Source organism: Oncorhynchus tshawytscha, linkage group LG03 (assembly GCF_018296145.1).
Source record: "Oncorhynchus tshawytscha isolate Ot180627B linkage group LG03, Otsh_v2.0, whole genome shotgun sequence".
Classification (NCBI taxonomy): Eukaryota; Metazoa; Chordata; class Actinopteri; order Salmoniformes; family Salmonidae; genus Oncorhynchus; species Oncorhynchus tshawytscha.
Window position 1 is genome coordinate 39961366 of NC_056431.1, and position 19403 is coordinate 39980768.

The window sequence follows — 19403 nt, forward strand, 5'->3', positions numbered from 1 at the left end:
CTCAGGGATATAATCCAGGAACCTTTCGGTTACTGGCCCAATGCTCTAACCACTAGCCTACCTGCCACCCCATGCGCCAAATACAACCGATGTAGACCTTACCGGGAAGTGCTGACTTACAAGCCCTTGATCAACATTGCAGTTAACAATTTTTTCTTAAAATATTTACAAAATAAAAGGGCAACAATAACGAGGCTATATACAGGGGGTGGGTGTACAGGTTAGTTGAGGTAATATGTACATGTAGGTAGGGGTAAAGTGACTGTGCATATAATAAAGGGCGAGTAGCAGCAGGGTTGAAGGGAGGGGAGTCAATGTAAATATTCAGAGTAGTCATTTGATTAGCTGTTCAGCAGTCTTATGGCTTGTGAGTGGAAGCTGTTAAGAAGCCTTTTGTTTGGACCTAGACTTGGCGCTTTGGTACCGCTTGCCATGCGGTAGCAGAGAGAACAGTCTGACTAGGGTGGCTGGGGTCTTTGTCAATTTTCAGGGCCTTCCTCAGACACCGCCTGGTATAGAGGTCCTGGATGGCAGGAAGCTTGGCCCCAGCGATGTACTGGGCCATACGCACTACCCTCTGTAGTGCCTCGTGGTCGGAGGCCGAGCAGTTGCCATACCAGGCGGTGATGCAACCAGTCAGGATGCTCTCGATGGTGCAGTTGTTGAACCTTTTGAGGATCTGAGGACCCATGCCAAATCTTTTCAGTCTCCTGAGGGGGAATAGGTGTGGTCGTACTGTCTTGGTGTGTTTGGACCATGATAGTTTGTTGGTGATGTGATGACCAAGGAACTTGAAGCTCTCAACCTGGTCCACTACAGCCCCATTGATGAGAATGGGGGTGTGCTCAGCCCTCCTTTTCCTGTAGGCCACGATCATCTCCTTTGTCTTGATCACGCTGAGGGAGCGGTTGTCCCGTCACCACACTGCCCGGCCTCTGACCTCCTCCCTATAGGCTGTCTCATCATTGTCGGTGATCAGGCCTACCACCGTTGTCGTCTGCAAACTTAATGATGGTGGTGGAGTCATGCTTGGCCACGCAGTCATGGGTGAACAGGGAGTACAGGAGGCCTCTTTATTTCTCACACAGCACTTTAACAGTGAGCCAACAAGACTGTACAATACATTCTTAAGATATTTTGGTGCTGACAGAGTATTGTCCCATTTAAAATGTCAATCTAAGTATGCCAAATTCCATGGTTGAGGATGGGTACTGACACTATTTGACTAGTTGGAGGGGGGGAGTGTAATAGTGTAATTGCTACAAAAACCATTGCAGCATTATATTTATTTAACTAGGAAAGTAAGTTAAACAAATTATTATTTACAATGACGACCTACCAAAAGGCCTCCTACGGGGGCTGGGATTAAACATATAGGACAAAACACATCATGACAACCCTACATAAAGAGAGACCTAAGACAACATAGCAAAGCAGCAACACATGACCACACAGCATGGTAGCAACACAACATGGTAGCAGCACAAAACATGGTACAAATATTATTGGAAATAAAAATAAAATTATTGGGCACAGACAACAGCACAAAGGGCAAGAAGGTAGATACAACAATACATCACGCAAAGCAGCCACAACTGTCAGTAAGAGTGTCCATGATTGAGTCTTTGAATGAAGAGGTTGAGTTTTTTGCAGCTCGTTCCAGTCACTAGCAGCAGTGAACTGAAAAGAGGAGCGACCCAGGGATGTGTGTGCTTTGGCGACCTTTAATATAATGTGACTGGCAGAACGGGTGTTGTATGTGGAGGATGAGGGCTGCAGTAGATATCTCAGATAGGGGGGAGTGAGGCCTAAGAGCGTCTTATGAATAAGCATCAACCAGTGGGTCTTGCGACGGGTATAGAGAGAAGAACAGTTTATAGAGTGCAGTGATGTGTCCTATAAGGAGCATTGGTGTCAAATCTGATGGCCGAATGGTAAAGAACACCTAGCCGCTCGAGAGCACCCTTACCTGCCAATCTATAAATTACATTGCCGTAGTTTAGCATGGGTAGAATGGTCATCTGAATCAGGATTATAACAGTGTGCTTATAGATATATGCACATTTCTATGTGCGATGGCAGTGCGAGACCATTACAATATCTACATTTAAAGTAATTGCAGTACCTATTCTAAAAGAGAGGGGGCACCCTTTTGCCTCTAATCACATACATACCATTTAGGGGCACCCTCTGAAAGAATTTAATGGCAAAGGAGTGAGATATTTCTAGAAAAGGAACGGATGTGACGCATGCCTCAGATCTCTGTAACCGGAGAAGAAAAAGAGCTCATGGTGTCAGTGTGAGAGTACTCTTTCAAAAGGAAACCCAATTACATTGTCTCCCTTACTCTCTCCATTGACAGAAATGGGTTAGTTGATCTTAGGTTTTACAAGGTAGTAAAATATACACCCTTATGGTGGTGAATAATGGTTCATGCAGTGTTCCAGCCCACATAGTATGAGACTCTAACCCAGTGATGAGTTGGCACTGTGAGAACTTAACTCCAACACTAACCTTCACTATATCAGCTGATCAACTGATAGTAGCTAGACAGGAAGTGCACTTTATTGCACACTAAAGAGAGACAGAATGAGTGAGAAAGGTGTGTGGTGGGGGAGAGAATACAGTAACACTTTTTTGAAAGTAAAGTGCTTCTCCATCTCGCCATCCTTCCCCTTTTCTCTTCTACAGCCATCAGTGATAAGAGGCGTTGCCCTAAAACGGTCTGCAATCCAATTTCCTAATATGGGCACCTCATCTGCATGTAGTGTTTTCCAGTGGCGCTGCCTGGCCGTCACAGCAAGAGGCAAGGCTATATAATACATCAGCAGGAATATGATCTCGTGGGAATGATCCAGCCATTGTCACGTAATTGAGAGAATGTGTGATGTATAGGATGGTCATCAAGGTCATACTGTTCATTATTCAGTCAAGTTTTATTGTCACGTGCTCAAGTACAGTGAAATGCCAGTCAACCTTTCCTTCTATGAGAGGGCTGACTGAACAATATAGAAGCCTCTTCTCTGTTTCTCACACAGCACTTTAACAGTGAACCAACAAGACTGTCCAATAAATTCCTATGATATTTTGGTGCTGACAGAGTATTGTCCAATTTAAAATGTCAATCTAAGTATGCCACACTCTAAGGTTGAGGATGGGAACTGACACTGTATTTGTCCAGCTGGGGGAGAGAGAGCCTGCATCAATCTGTCTCTCCCAGTAGACAAGGGTTTGTTGTCACAACTCATTAATTTGATTAGAATGATTTGCTACTGCTCCATGTCTGAATGATATTGGCTGTGCTTTTATGTTTTACTTCTGAGCGTAGGCTTACATCATTAGGCTATCATTAGATAATGTACATTTGTTTCCATTCATCATCTATGTTTTATTGAAAGTCTTTCAAGACATCCATAGATTAAGTTCAAATTAAAAGAGCAACTAAAGCTACGCTGGACCTAGCTACCATAACATTTTCTAGACAAACTGAATGACCTCCACATGGGACGTCATCCTTGTTTTGAACAGTGTTTTATGAATAGTGTGATTAAAGTTCACATACATTCTGGGAAATAAATCGGTATTCGGCACGCGCAATAACTTTCATCAATGCCCTTCAATAATTAAAATATTTCCCGCCGCTAGGGAACCGCAATTCGTCAGAGGAAATGATGCAGGACAAAATGATGATAGAAACCAAGACCAGCCAATCCGCCATAAAGACGCTTCCAACCAATAGGATGTTTAGGGGGCGTAAGATAAGGGATTTTATTCATTTTTACAAAGCCAGTACATTACAGTGCTAGTCATTGCCCACGCTCAATGTTAACGTGGTACAGTGACTTTGCCTAGTTTTCAATTTCGGGTTTTAGAATTTTTTTCAGGCAGACATTCTCCTCAACTTGCTCGAAAGGATTGAAATGTTACAGTTTAGGTTTTCGGCAGTGCTGAAGGAGTTGTTTCAATCCAACCTAAAGCGCCCTTTGACAGGTATTACAAGAAATAAAACGTCGTTACCAATCCACTACTGCTCCAGCAACGCCTCTCTTGATGTCCAAGTCAGCTTCAAATTGAAGCTTCTCCATGCCGGTGTCCACCGCCCTTTGCTTTGCGCCACACCTGGGACCCGGACCTACTGCACGAAGACCGAAGGTGCTGCTATACCTGTGACTGAAAGTCCTATACCGGTGACCGACCAGGAGAAGAAAGATGAGACTGCCAAAGAAGCAGCGGCGGAGAAGTAAGTTGAAGGCATTTGGGTGGGCTCCACATGATCAACAAATTGTAGAATTTGTCATAGTCTAAACTAGCCTATGGAAATTTGCCTGTAGCCTGCTATTATTTTTAGAACAAGGCGCGCCTATTGGTGGGTTTTTATTCCATTTGATTACAAAGCGTAGGCTAATTATTCCATTAGCTAGCCAGTCACGTTCCTGGGCTAAGCCACTCTAATCAAATAACGTTACATTATTGGTCGCTTACAAATATTTTGCCGATGTTATTGCGGGTGTAACTAAATGCTTGTAAAAATGTTATTTTAAAGTGTCCGCCATAGTATTACGGTGTCACTGGAGCAAATTAGGGTGAAGTGCATTGCTCAAGGGTATATCGACAGATTTATTTTTACCTTGTCTCAAGTATTCGAACCAGCGACCTTTTGGTTTCTGGTCCAATGTTCTAGCAGCTAGGCTACCTGCCGCCATACTGTCCTTATAAACATGTAATACACTTTTGGTGGTAAAATAACTTAGGGGCTCGTTAATTCTACGTCAAATAACAACCGTTCTCAAACGTGTATCCACTTTTTCAGTTCTCACAGTGTAGCGTGCTTACCTTGATAAGGCCTCTAAGCGCGCCCACGTTTGTTTCCGTCGTGGAAGTGTACATTTGTTTTTGTATTTTTTTTTAACCTTTTATTTAATTAGGCAAGTCAGTTAAATAACACATTCTTATTTACAATGGCGGCCTACCAAACGGCAAAAAAAGGCCTTCTGCGGGGAAGGGGGCTGGGATTAAAAATACAAAAACATTAAATAAAAATATAGGACAAAAAACACACATCACAACAAGCGAGACAACATTACATAAAGAGAGACCCAAGACTACAACATAGCTACATAGATGTTATCAAATGGCTCCAGTCCAAGACTGGCTTTGACTTTGTGAACATGGCACCTTAGGAATGTCAATTGTCATTCCCTTTCCATAAACACAGTCCACAGAAAGAAAAAGTTGTTTATCTTACTGCCGAAACAGCAAAATTGTGTTTTTCCCTGACACCTGGTTGCAAACAAGTGACATGATAGGCAGGGCCTACTCCCGATAAAGGTATATTTTGAATTAAGAAGCTTTCAAAAAGAGTGGAAATACACATACTTCGACATATAGAATGGGAGTCATAGCGGAAAGTAGCTTTCGAGTATTAGCCGACAGACTTGGGTCATCTTTGGAGATCCCTATGCAACGCCTTTTCCAGCATGACTCACTACTAAAGAATGCGTTGTAGGCTACCGCCACACTGGCGTCAATCTACTGTTCTCTCCACTAGCTTTTCACCTAATACTGAACCTTTTTAAATGACTCACCATCAACAAGTTGTGAAACAACAGGTGCTCATATGAAAGACTACGTGGCACCATAGTTTATCTATAGCCAAAGAGGAATTGCAATGTACTTATCTCGAAGTAGACACTCCATTTGAAGTTTCGATTGGGAGGAGAGAGCACAAGGTATTCTTGACTGACTGTTTGTATAGCGGTTATAAATAAGTTAATGCCTAATCTTAAGAACATTTTTTCTTTCTTAATGCCTGTAAACCAGTGTGTGTGACACGTTTAATCAGTGGCCTCATTTCTTCTTGTGTGTTGAGAGGGCAGACACAAGGTGTGTGTTTGATAAGCATGTTGGGGGTGGGCTGGGATGGGCTGCTGGGGGCATAAGAACAGTATAAACGCCTGATCTATTGAGTGCCAGTGTCAGGTGACACACACTTGCATAGCAGTATTGTAAATATGGGGATTGCCTGGCCTAAATACAGACACACACACACGCTCGCCTACTGTTGCTGCTGCTGTAACACAGTGAGGGGATGTTCCCATTGAGGGGTCCGTTCCACCTCAGGCCGGGAACCCTACCCGTGGTCTAGGTCATGTACCAGGCTCATCCCCAGGAAATCAATGCACACAGTCCTCGTCTAGTTAGACTATGGGAGAGGGAGGGGGAGAGGGAGGGGGAGATGTGTTAAAAGCGGGATGTATGTTTTCATGGTATTACTATTAGCAGGGGGGTCATGAGGGATATGATGTGAGAAAGGTATGACGTCAGTGCTATGTGGATGTTTTATAGTGAACTCATATGAGCATGCTCCAACTGTTCACAGTTGCAGTACATAGAGCAAGCTTCACATGTACCCTTGGATCCTACTCAGGTGACCTCATGAGGCAAGGATGTTATTGAAATCTGGAAAGAACAGGAGGAACTAAAGCAAATACCGTTATACGACTTTGTACAGTAAAGAGGGTGCAGTCAAGAAGTTAGTGACTGTTTGTTGCAGACAGTCAAGTAGCACGTTACAGTGCTTGAAAGGTAATGTAAAGTAACTTTGGTATTAGTCATATAGGCTAGTCTAGTTACTTTGTAGTTACTCTATTGGAATCTCATTGGTATTGAATTAAACTGTGGTATATGGCAAATTTTAAGTTTTCTCTCTGGGGTTGAACATGCCCCAAGAACCCATCTATAAGTAGCTCGCCAAGCAATTTTGAAAGTAAATGCTTTTTTTTTGTCATCTGTTCCTTCACAAACTGTCAAACATAAAGCTCCTGGCTACTAGGCAGGTAGCCTAGTGGTTAGAGTGTTGGGCCAGCAACAAGGTAAAAATCTGTCGTTCTGCCCCTGAACAAGGCAGTTAACCCACTAGGCCATTAATGTAAATAAGAATTTGTTCTTAACTGACTTGTCTAGTTAAATAAAATAAATATTCAATCAAAGCCACATGGACATTATTCCACTCCTGGTTAGCAACTATTGGCTTAAAAATCCAAACTTGACACAATATCTGCCAATTATTTTCTTGAAGTATTGCCCGTCTGTCTGTTTGGTGCACACATTTGTCTATTACTCCGGAAGTAGCCAGTTAGCGACGGTAATGATAACCGTCTTGTAGACAAACTCTTTACCCCAAAATGTTCTCAATTAAATGTTAACTGTAAAGTAGGCTTACCTGACAGGAATATATAGATTATTTGTTTCAATTGGGTGGCCATTGTTTTGCAAACTCTGCCATGACAAGTGCTGCAAAGCAACAGGCCTTAATGCAGAAACATCGCTAGACCAACACATTCCTCTCTTGCGTAAAGGATCGGACCCTTTTTTAAAAAACAATACAATGGTATTCTTTCACTGTAATAGCTACTGTACATTGGACAGTGCAGTTTGCTTAAATTATTGTTAATCCTTCTGCCCATATCAGATATGTCTATGTCCTGGGAAATGTTCTTGTTACTTACAACCTCATGCTAATCACATTAGCCTACGTTAGCTCAACCATCCCACAAGGGGACACCGATCCTGTAGAGGTTATTAATGCACAATGAAAGGGGACTTGCACCCCAAAAAAACGGTGGTAGTTTTTTTTAGACCTCAAAGTTGGTCTGTGATTTAAGTATTGACATGATGCAGAACATCAGTTTTTGTTTATATTGAGAGTAAATAATAAAATGGCAGGAAAAATAAAACAAAAGAACTGCTGATTTTTATGGGGCCCCCTTAGAGTTGTTTATTAACCACTGGAAGGGCAATAGTAAACGGCTTACGTGTGTTACATATATATACTGTATGTTACAGGAGAAGGTCAATTTGGGAAATGTATACGTTCCCCGTAATAAATTTGCAACAGGAAAGGAGCCAGCATATATTACAAGTTAAATCAGTTGACAGACAGTGAGCTGGTATGGGTCGTATCAGGACAACTTATCTGGGAAACAAATAACACAAATGTATATACCAGGTATATTGACAGAAAACGCATATCTTGTACCCTAAGGACCAGGGTAGAGGAGAAGAATGTGGTTATTTTTTTGGCTTGTGACATATTACTTAAAAAAAAAATATATATATATATATATATATATATATATACCTCATGCTAGAAAAGGTTGGAGACCCCTGAACTAGGGCCATAAAAATACTGCAACTGTTACAAATATAACATCGGTTCAGACCTCAGACTAACAATTTTTTAGAGCTCTACCCTCAACAGAATCTAATGTGAGTTCTGATGGGGTTGAGTAGCTGGTTTGCGGTGCATGATACTGAAGTTGCAGAGTTTTCTCTCTGTCACTGTTGACAGAAAGGGAAAGTGGGATACCTAGTCAGTTGTACAACTGAATGCCTTCAACTGAAGTGTCTTCCGCATTTAACCCAGCCCCTCTGAATCAGGAGTGCAATGAGTCAGTGATGCAATGAGTCAGTGATGCTCACTACTTCTTTTAAAAGGGGATTGCTTGCTCCACAGACAGACATCTCTCTCACAGCCTCAACATGTGCGTCACATGTGGCTTACAAGGACAGTACTTCATTTTCTAATGAAGGCAGAAAACCACAGGCCTCAATGGTGGCATTTTACCCTAATGCCAACGCTTTCTTCATTTTTCTCGTAGCCGCAGCCACTTCCTATAAATGTAGTTCATGGATTTGACTAAAATCCACTGCGTCACAGGCAAATGCAGATTCACAAACTCCCTAGACTCGGCACATTGCATTTATGTGGGGCGGCAGGGTAGCCTAGTGGTTAGAGCATTGTACTAGTAACCGAAAGGTTGCAAGTTCAAATCCCCGAGCTGACAAGGTACAAAATCTGTCGTTCTGCCACTGAACAGGCAGTTAACCCACTGTTCCTAGGCCGTCATTGAAAATAAGAATTTGTTCTTAACTGACTTGCCTAGTAAAATAAAGGTATAAAAAAATGTAACAAAAATGGGTTACTGAGATGCGAAAGAAAAAGCAGATGGAAGACTTTGTGTGGTGCATGTTGCAGGCGGATGGGGTGATTAGCTGTCAGCAACAGCAGCATCTGGGTAAAGATGGCGTGCAGATCTCATGTTAGGATTTAGCTCATAGAAGGCAAGACTAGACACTTGGCAGGTTAAACTATTTTGTAAAGTACAGTGGCTTGGCAAAGTATTCACTCCCTTGGCATTTTTCCTATTTTGTTGCCTTACAACCTGGAATTAAAATATATTTTGGGGGGTTTGTATAATTTGATTTACACAACATGCCTACCACTTTAAAGCTGCAAAATAATTTTCATTGTGAAAAAGACAAGAGAGACAAAAAAATGGAAAACTTGAGCGTGCATGACTATTCACCCCCTCAAAGTCAATACTTTGTAGAACCACCCTTTGCAGCAATTACAGCTGCAAGTCTCTTGGGGTATGTCTATAAGCTTGGCACATCTAGCCACTGGGATTTTTGCCCATTGTTCAAGGCAAATCTGCTCCAGCTCCTTCAAGTTGGATGGGTTCCGCTGGTGTACAGCAATCTAAGTCATACCACAGATTCTCAATTGGGTTGAGGTCTCGGATTTGACTGGGCCATTCCAAGACATTTAAATGTTTCCCCTTGAACCACTCGAGTGTTGCTTTATCAGTATACTTAGGGTCATTGTCCTGTTGGAAGGTGAAACGCCGTCCCAGTTTCAAATCAAAGAATTTCCATGTATTTAGCACCATCCACCATTCCTTCAATTCTGACCAGTTTCCCAGTCCCTGCCGATGGAAAAACATCACAGCATAGTGCTGCCACCACCATGCTTCACTGTGGGGAAAAAAGCTAAATGTTAGTCTCATCTGACCAGAGTACCGTCTTCCATATGTTAGGGGAGTCTCCCACATGCCTTTTGGCAAACACCAAATGTGTTTGCTTATTTTTTTCTTAAAGCAATAGCTTTTTTTCTGGCCACTTTTCTGTAAATCCCAGCTCTGTGGAGTGTACAGCTTAAAACCTCTTGTGACGGGGCAGTAGTTTCACGTCCGGATGAAATGCATGCCCAAATTCAAGTGCCTGCTACTCATCCCCAAAATATAAGATATGCATATTATTAGTAGATTTGGATAGAAAACACTGAGGTTTCTGAAACTGTTTGAATCATGTCTGTGAGTATAACAGAACTTATTTAGCAGGCTAAACCCCGAGGACCATTCAGATTTTTTTTTCGAGGTTACTCTCTTTTTTGAGGTTACTCTCTTTTCAATGGGAATCCAGATTTCTAAGGGACCTTCTTACAGTTCCTATCGCTTCCACTGGATGTCAACAGTCTTTAGAAATTGGTTGTGGTTATTCCTTTGTGTAATGAAGAAGTACGGCCATCTTGAACGAGGGTCACTTGAAGTGTACTGTTAGAGGCGTGTGACCAGAAAGCTAGCTACAGTTTGTTTTCTTCCGGTATTGAACACAGATCATCCCATCTTCAATTTTTTGGATTATTTACGTTAAATACCTAAAGTTGTATTACAAAAGTAGTTTGACATGTTTTGGCAAAGTTTACAGGTAACTTTTGAGATTTTATAGTCACGTTCCGCAAGTTGTAACCTGTGTTTTTCTGGATCAAACGAGCCAAATAAATTGACATTTTGGATATATATTGACCGAATTAATCGAATCGGACCATTTGTGATGATTATGGGACATATTGGAGTGCCAACAAAAGAAGCTCGTCAAAGGGAAGGCAAGAATTATATTTTTATTTCTGCGTTTTGTGTCACGCCTGCAGGGTTGAAACATGGTTTCTCTCTTTGTTTACGGAGGTGCTATCCTCAGATAATAGCATCGTTTGCTTTCGCCGAAAAGCCTTTTTGAAATCTGACATGTTGTCTGGATTCACAACAAGTGTAGCTTTAACTTGCATGTGTGATTTAACGACATTTTTATATTCATTAATTTGAATTTGGCGCTCTGCATTTTCCCTGGCTTTTGGCCAGGTGGGACGCTAGCGTCCCACATATCCCAGAGAGGTTAAAGTGGTCCTATGGACAGATACTCCAATCTCCTCTGTGGAACTTTGCTGCACCTTCAGGGTTTTATTTGGTCTCTTTGTTGCCTCTCTGATTTAATGCCCTCTTTGCCAGGTCCGTGAGTTTTGGTGGGCGGCCCTCTCTTGGCAGGTTTGTTGTGGTGCCATATTCTTTCCATTTTTAAAATAATGGATTTAATGGTGCTCCGTGGGATGTTCAAAGTTTTGGATATTTTTTTATAACCCAACTTCTCAACAACTTTGTCCCTGACCTGTTTGGAGAGCTCCTTGGTTTTTGTGTTGCCCCATGTTTAGTGACACTGGGGCTTTTCAGAACCGGTGTGTGTGTTTTATATATATATATGAGATCATGTGACACTTGGATTGCACACAGAGGGACTTTATTTAACTAATTATTTGACTTCTGAAGGTGATTGGTTTCAAGATCTTATTTAGGGGCTTCATAGCAAAGGGGGTGAATACATATGCACGCATCACTTTTCTGTTTTGACATTTTTTGAAACAAGTAATTTTTTTTTTCACTTCACCAATTTGGACTATTTTGTGTATGTCCGTTACATGAATCCAAATAAAAATCCATTTAAATTACAGGTTGTAATGCAACAAAATAGGAAAAATGCCAAGGAGGGTGAATACGTTTGCAAGGCACTGTACATTCGGGAAGTATTCAGACCCCTTCCCGTTTTAGACATTTTGTTACATTACAGCCTTATTTTAAAATGGATTAAATAAAAGCAACACTTGTTGGTTACAATTTGCTATGCTTATCTAATGGTTTCATTCTCCTATCAGTGTAATGGCTATTTCCTATGAGCAGACAAACATCCAACATTTGTATTTCTCCCAGTACTGTTTGTAGCACCAGAAAGGTCAGTGTAATTTCTCCTTATCGGCCTGGCTAAGTACTTGTCCACTACAGAGCATTGATACAGGATAAGAGCCTTGGAGCAGAATAGCAGTCTTACTGGGGCTATCTGCACTATGTACACTTATGTGGTATACACATTTGTGTAAGTGTTCATAATTTGCCGTATACACTCTTGTGCTATACAAACTTGTGCCGTACCCACACAGTTAGCCCTGAGTCATATCTGTAGAGGATACACTTATTCCGGCATATGCACGCTAGCTGGGTGAGTAGTTTAGGTCACTAACTTCCCGGGGGCTCAAATAAGTCAACCTGAACATTGGTGGAACATACCTAAGTAAGTTTTAGAGGAACCTGGAGGAGGTTTGTTCTATTTATGTGCTCTCTCAAAGAGATCCACAAAAACTACTCGGAATGACTGGGCCTACAGGATATTCTTCAGACTATTGAATCAAGTTGAGTAATCCTCTTCAGCAGTGAACATTTTTTGTTCCAAAAATGTACTCTGGTGGAGATTGCTTGACTGAGCTGTATGGTTCTGTGTAGTGAAGGGCATTAGCGCAGTATCAGTTCTCCCAGGATGCTGTAGACTAGCCGGGTCAGGGGGGTGGTTTGACTGGTGGACTGCTGCTCTTTCGCCTAATGAGAGGAGTGTGTATGACAGCGGGCCTACACACACACTGCTCATTGTGTGAGAGACAACTGAGTGTGAAGACTAGACTGGCCTTTGTTGGCATCCCCAGAGGCTCCCTCTTTTTTTTCTCTCTCTCTTCCCCTCTTTTTTTCCACCAACAGACTCAGTGGATAGCTATGCAGTTAGAGGCCAGCTAGCCTGGTTGCCATCTAGCCTACAGCTCATGCAGTGCTTAATATGTGTGTGTGTTTGTGTTTACGTTTGCTTCCCTTTGTTCCTTCCGCCATGATGTGACCCGTATTCCATTTATAGTAAGAGATTAGGCTAGGTAGGAAGCTAGATTTATGCTACAGGACCGGAAGCTATTACAGTACTAAAGATGAGGGGATAAAGCCGTTAGCCCTGAGTCACCCTGCATGCCCTCTACTGGAAGTAATAAACCAGTTAAGTTGGCATAGTGTAAAATCACATACAACCCATAAAAACACAGACAACATTTGCACAGACCCATTTTGTACATTCATTAAAACATGCAAGAATCCGAACACGTGCCTACTACACAGAATGCACAATTATTTCTTTCCCAACACAGAAACTATTCTCCGCTATTGGGAAACATCTCAGAGAGCAATTTGTCATTATAAACTCACAACACAATAGTGGCGAAGTCAGAGGCTTAGACTGGAAATGAAACCAGTCATTATAGCATTAAGTGAGGCGTGGCAGGCTGGGTCAGGTGAGCAGAGTTATTTACAGTGGAGTGTGGCGGTGGTGAGCTCTGTCTTACCCAGCCACTTCTGAGTCCTAGCTTTTGGAACCCGATCTCCGCAGGGGCCCGGGGACCCGCGTCAGTGAAAGAGGGAAGGAAGTGGTGAAAGCCCCAGAGAACAGGAGTAAGAATAGAGGATTGTGGCATTAATGGGGAAGCCATAATGGAGGGAAATGATGTGAGGAAGGAGTGTTGGCAGAGTGGCCATTGTTGCACGTTTTGTTCTGTATTGCTCATAGTGGATTTGCGCAAATGTAATAATGCCCAAAGTCTTCCATTGGAGGAATGACGTGTTCCATAATAACAACGTGTGTATTAGGACACATGGTGGATATTTAGGGTTTGTTGAAATTGTTTGCCCCAATTTGCCTGGGCCAGCTCAAAGGAAAAGTATTATTGGCCACAGAAGTATGGAAAGTATGATATGCAGTAATATAGGGCCAGGACGATACCAGTATCGCAATCTTTTTTTCCATGGGAAAAATTAAAACACAAAGCAGACAGAGAACTTTGGTCCTTTTTAAAAACCTGCTGTATGTAAAATATTGTGCGCTATGGCTTGGAAAATAAATAATTGACTCGATGACAACAATGATGTTTGTTTGCAACATTAGGGCTGTTTTACAAAATAAGTTAAATCTGATTTGTTTTGTTTCCTTGACACGATACCAACGAGTATCGTGATACTAGTATCATCCCGGCCCTACAGTAAAGTTTACTTGCACTTCCCTCATCTGTCTATGACCATGTCAGAAAGCTTGTCCACATCTCCCGTTTTAGAGGTAGAGTGCATTTTAATCCACTGCATTTCTACTGCAGGTGTTTGCTGTGTGGAAGAAGTTCTCAGACCTCTGTGTGTAGCCTTAAAGCAGAATGCCTGCGTCAGCAGTTCTAATTCTGAATACAGGGTCTCTCTCATTCACTCTAAAAGAATAACACTCAAGCCTGCGCCCAGGCAACCTCGTCCTCAGATGGGCAAACACACTGGAATAGTTTCTCAGGCCCGGTCGATTAGCAGGCCATCCATCCACTGTAGCCTAATCTAGACGCTGACATTATTGACCTAACATCTGTCGCTAAACCATCACCCATCTGTTGGGTAAGAGATTGATCTCTGGTACAATTACCGAGAGTACGAGTTTTACGTAACATTGTCAACTTCTGAGTCAGACATATAACAGCTAAAAGCTTTTAGGATATTAAAGCCAGATATTTTGTCATTGTTTCCTTATACATATCTAATTTCATAAAGCATCACAAACACAATGGGCAATCTCCAATACTTGTTGTAACACGTGAGATGTAGGTGTGTGGATGCTATGGCCTGTGGCCCATGGTACTGTAGGAAGAACCAGGCAGGAACCAAACAGGACCTAGGGAGGAAGTGAAGCATGCTAGTCCGGTGTGAACACATCCTGCCCTAAGCCATGCTCCAGGGGGGAGAGAGGCACTTAGTGCAGTGCCTGTGTAAAATAACCTGGGCCCCTGTTCCAAGAAAGGACACGTCCTCCGACCTAGCACTTTCTACATGCCCCTGCTTTTTTCCCCTCCCATATTTTGGAGCAAAGGTCCCCTCACGTATGCAGCAGTCACAGCGGCAGATGGAAGTAAACGCATTCAACCAAGTGACCGCTTGCTGGTCAAATTAAAAGCAAAACACCTTCCGTTTCCTGGTAACCGGGCCTCTGCGTTTGCACTTAGTCGTGGTTTTCGTCGTTTCGATCTTTTGTTTGTTTTACTTCCTACTGTGTAAGTTAATTGTCTGTTGTGGTGGGGGAAAAAACGGACATATTGCAAACAACATTGTAGTGTGTTTTAAGAAATTGCCATTGCTAAAAATCTCTCCCCTGTCTGTTTTTCTTCTGACATTCTTTCCTCATGTCTCACTGGCCTGTTCATCTCTTTTGGTGGTCATCCATTTTCTCTTTCGTTGCTTTGGTCTGTCTGGCTACAGTGACTAGCTCTCCGTGGGCTGCTATTAGGTCAGTGGCTGGGTAAGCACTATCAAATTAGGGGGGGGGGCAATATTGTATATGTTTTTTGTCTCCCCCCCACACTTTGATTCTGAAATTACCATTAACCACTAATGAACTTGTAATTTTTGCACATTAAGTGTTTGAGCTAGTAATGTGTCAATATTGTTTACAAATTAGTTATGACATAGCCAATGAATATATAATATCACAATGTGGGATTTCACCCCCATATGAAAATCAAATGGTTTTGACCGTTTTGGTAGTTTTTTAGCAAGCTTCTTTTCTCCTCCAGCTTCGGCCATGCAATGTGCCTCGCAAAAGTGATTAGTCGTTATGAAATTTATCAACATTACCCTCTATATCAAAGAATGACCATATACACTGTTACCATGACTGATGGTGAACCTGAAGAATTAAAATAAATTATATTGTAAGCCCATTCAGTAGGTATAGCCAGATGAGAGCTGTGTCTCTCCGGTAGTTTACTTTTAATCCCTGTAAAACAGAGTTTTCAACAGAGCATTGATGACGATGACCTAGCAAATGACAAGTTGTCCCTCAACTAATCCAGCCTAAAATCACGCAAGCCATTTTCGCATTTTAATGCTGAAGGTGAAGCGCAGATGTGCAAGATCAGGAACAGGCCGCCCACCTTGCGTTTGGTCAGCGCGTGATGCTGGGCACAGTGCACAGTTTTACTAGGCTACTGAGCAGGCAAAATGACTTGTAGATCAATGACTGTCAACACAGTTACATGCTTAGTTCGACATTGAAGGAGAGGACTCATCAGTTGTCACAAAATAATAGGTATTTTTGTAATTTAGGAAGAAAGTAACTGAATCCATTTTCTGACCTTTTGCATGCTACATTTTGATCGGTTTGGAGCCCAAGGACCGATGCAGTCAGATCTTAAACATTTTGAATCAGGGACCTATGAATCGTTACATCCTTGGTAAATACCAATGTAGCCAAGATACACAAGCGATAGCCTTCAATGTCAGCGTATTTTATATTATCCGACAAAATGAAATATTGCTCTGCTCAGCCATAGACGATGTAGCATCCACAGATACAACTGTTGCCACTAAAATAGCAATATATGGACACATTTAATTGGTATCATTTGCATATTGTGCATTCGGAAACTATTCAGACCCCTTGTCTTTTTTCCACATTTTGTTACGTTAGTCTTATTCTAAAATGTATTAAATTAATGTTTTTCCTCATGTCAAAGCAAAAACAGGTTTTTAGAAATTTTAGCAAATTTATTTAAAAATAAAAACAGATCCCTTATTGACATAAGTATTCAGACCCTTTGCTATGAGACTCAAAATTGAGCTCAGGTGCATCCTGTTTCAATTGATCATCCTTGAGATGTTTCTGCAACTTGATTGAAGTCCACCTGTGGTAAATTGAACATGTCTTTTATATAAGGTCCCACAGTTGACAGTGCATGTCAGAGCAAAATCCAAGCCATGAGGTTGAAGGAATTGTCCGTAGAGCTCCGAGACAGGATTGTGTCGAGGCACAGATCTGGAGAAGGGTTCTAAAACATTTCTGAATGATTGAAAGTCCCCAAGAACACAGTGGCCTCCATCATTCTTAAATGCAAGAGGTCTGGTGCCACCAAGACTCTTCCTAGAGCTGGCCGCCCGGCCAAACTGAGCAATCGGGGGAGAAGGGCCTTGATCAGAGAGGTGACGAATCCGATGGTCACTCTGACAGAGCTCCAGAGTTCCGCTGTGGAGATGGGAGAACCTTCTAGAAGGACAACCATCTCTGCAGCACTCCACCAATCAGGCCTTTATGGTAGAGTGGCCAGAGGGAAGCCACTCCTCAGTAAAATGCACATGACAGTCCGCTTGGAGTTGTCAGACTGGGGCGTGTGCAAAGAATGTGCAAAGCTGTCATCAAGGCAAAGGGTGGCAACTTTGAAGTATCTAAAATGTTTTTTATTTGTTTAATACTTTTTTGGGGGGTTACTGCATGATTCCAAATGTGTTATTTCATAGTTTTGGTGTCTTCACTATTATTCTACAATGTAGAAAATATATATATATTTTATTTGGAAGGAGTGGGTGTGTCCAAACTTTTGACCGGTACTATATAACACCAGTCTATTCTTTAATTTAAACAAATTTAAAAGGGAGTGACTCCAAACTTTTCAACGGTTGTGTGTGTGATACTTTGTGTCAAATATCGATGTATCGTCCAAGAAAAAGATCACTATATGTAGCTGTATTGATTTTTGTCCCCCATCACTACTTCAAACCCTCCAAAGTGATGAGTTACATTATTCCAACTAAGAACATTTTTCAGGTGCAATAATGACCATTTGTCAGGATGCGAATGCCAAATGGTGTAGACACGCCCTAATATGCACCGTTTATCCCACGCAATACCAACACAACATGTTTGGGCAATACGCAGGCGCAAAATATGAAATCGGCTCAAGAAAGCTAGGCAAAACAGCGAGGCCTATGCTGACCCTGTCCATTTAACAGTAACTGGACTCAGGAACAGCTGCAGCATTATCAATTCGAATGCATTTGAATGGCTGGAAATGAAAGCGTGAATACTCTGGAGAATTTCCTCAGGTTTTTGATGCAGTTTTAGATTTTTTTTATTTAGCATAAAAACCACTATAATCATTGAGGAAAAAACATTAGATGACAAATATTATAATTCCTTTTTTATTTGGCTGTTCATAACAGCATTTCTTTATTAGATTATCACAGGGTAAACACTCCCTACCCTGAGGGGAAGTGGTCCCAACTAGAGGATGTAATAACACTACTCTATTGAAGGCGTTTTAAAGCAGCAATCCTTAATTGAAACATTAACAAAGTGTTCTCCCCACCAGTTTCAGTAAAAAGCTGAGGGATGAGGCTGGAGAAATGCAACCACTCTCAAATCCATAGACTACGCAATGGATGCAAGGATCGACAATCCATGATATAAAAATGACATTTGCCAATAGATCAGCCACGGACATCCAAACCTGTGGCTTATTTGAGATGTGGTCACCCTAATTCCACCGATGGAAACATTACTACTGCGATATGTTAACGCCATCTTTTCACATACGAGGAGAATACCATTATTTCAACCACAGTTTTCTTACATGTGAAACTGCAAATTTGATTTTCAAGTGAGTGTTTTTACACATGTGAACTTCCAATTCCATGTGATAAGTATGGTTTCGCCTGTGAAATTTAAGCTCAACATTTGACATTTTTTAATGGTAAACTTGATTAAACTTGTCATTTGATTTTTCTATAGGCTATTGATATTATTTGTTCTCTCTCATTGTTAGTCTTACGTTTCTAGGCTATTCAAATAACTTTTTGAGATGGCAATCCGTTACATTGATTGTTTGCTCAGGAGAAAGCCATGCATAAAACAATGAAGCGTAGCCTTCAATCACATTCATAGCTTCTCGAATGGAGAGCAAAGCGAATATAGGCAAAGTATATTTTTAAACGGCTAGACACAAGATGGTTAAGGAGTGTTCGTATAAAATAAAATAAAAGTTAAGCCTAATACCCATGCATTCGAGAGAGAGCGAGAGAAACAATATTTTCATTAGCATTTATTACTGGGTGTGTCATTGGCATTGGGCAAAGTCAATACTGTGTCTGTCTGGCACAGCCCTGTTGGACATGCTCCAAGCAGAACATCCCCCTACGTGCTGATCTAGGATCAACCTACGACTGGATGGCACTGCCTCATCAGGATTCAGTGCTTTGGACCTGGAGTCAGTGACCTGCCACTTAGTATGACTTTTACTCTTTTTAGATTTATTTGACAGGGATAATGCACATCGATCATGATTTCTGTAAATGTGCCAGATTTAGTTACTCAATTTGTACCTGTAGTCGATGGCGATGAACCCTGTGAAATGATTGTCTGAATCCTATCCTGAATGATCATAAATGAATTCTCCACATACTGTATTTTAATCCTCTAATGGAATTCTTCAACTAAAACATGACAATAGTCACCTTGACGTGAGCCAGCTCTTGGCTATTTCTGGCATCTGTGTCTTTGTGACTCAGCAATCTGATGGTTTGGATGTCTGTGGCTGATCTATCGGCAATGCTGTGTTGGGGTTCTTAACTGCT

The 19403-nt window shown here is 41.6% G+C and overlaps 1 protein-coding gene across 7 annotated transcripts in view; it reads left to right on the top strand.

Annotated features, from left to right (window-relative positions):
- Nucleotides 1–3765: 3765 nt before the first annotated feature.
- The window catches only part of LOC112235392 (glutaminase kidney isoform, mitochondrial-like), a 63514-nt gene continuing 47876 nt past the window's right edge, over nt 3766–19403 (top strand). For 2 of the 7 annotated variants that reach the window (XM_042315713.1, XM_042315722.1), the window contains exon 1: nt 3766–4240. In XM_042315713.1, the coding sequence (XP_042171647.1) occupies nt 3921–4240 (320 nt within the window). In that variant the 5' untranslated portion in view covers nt 3766–3920. The remainder of the gene's footprint in view (nt 4241–19403) is intronic. The other 5 variants (XM_042315690.1, XM_042315697.1, XM_042315701.1 and 2 more) reach the window with 3 other exon arrangements.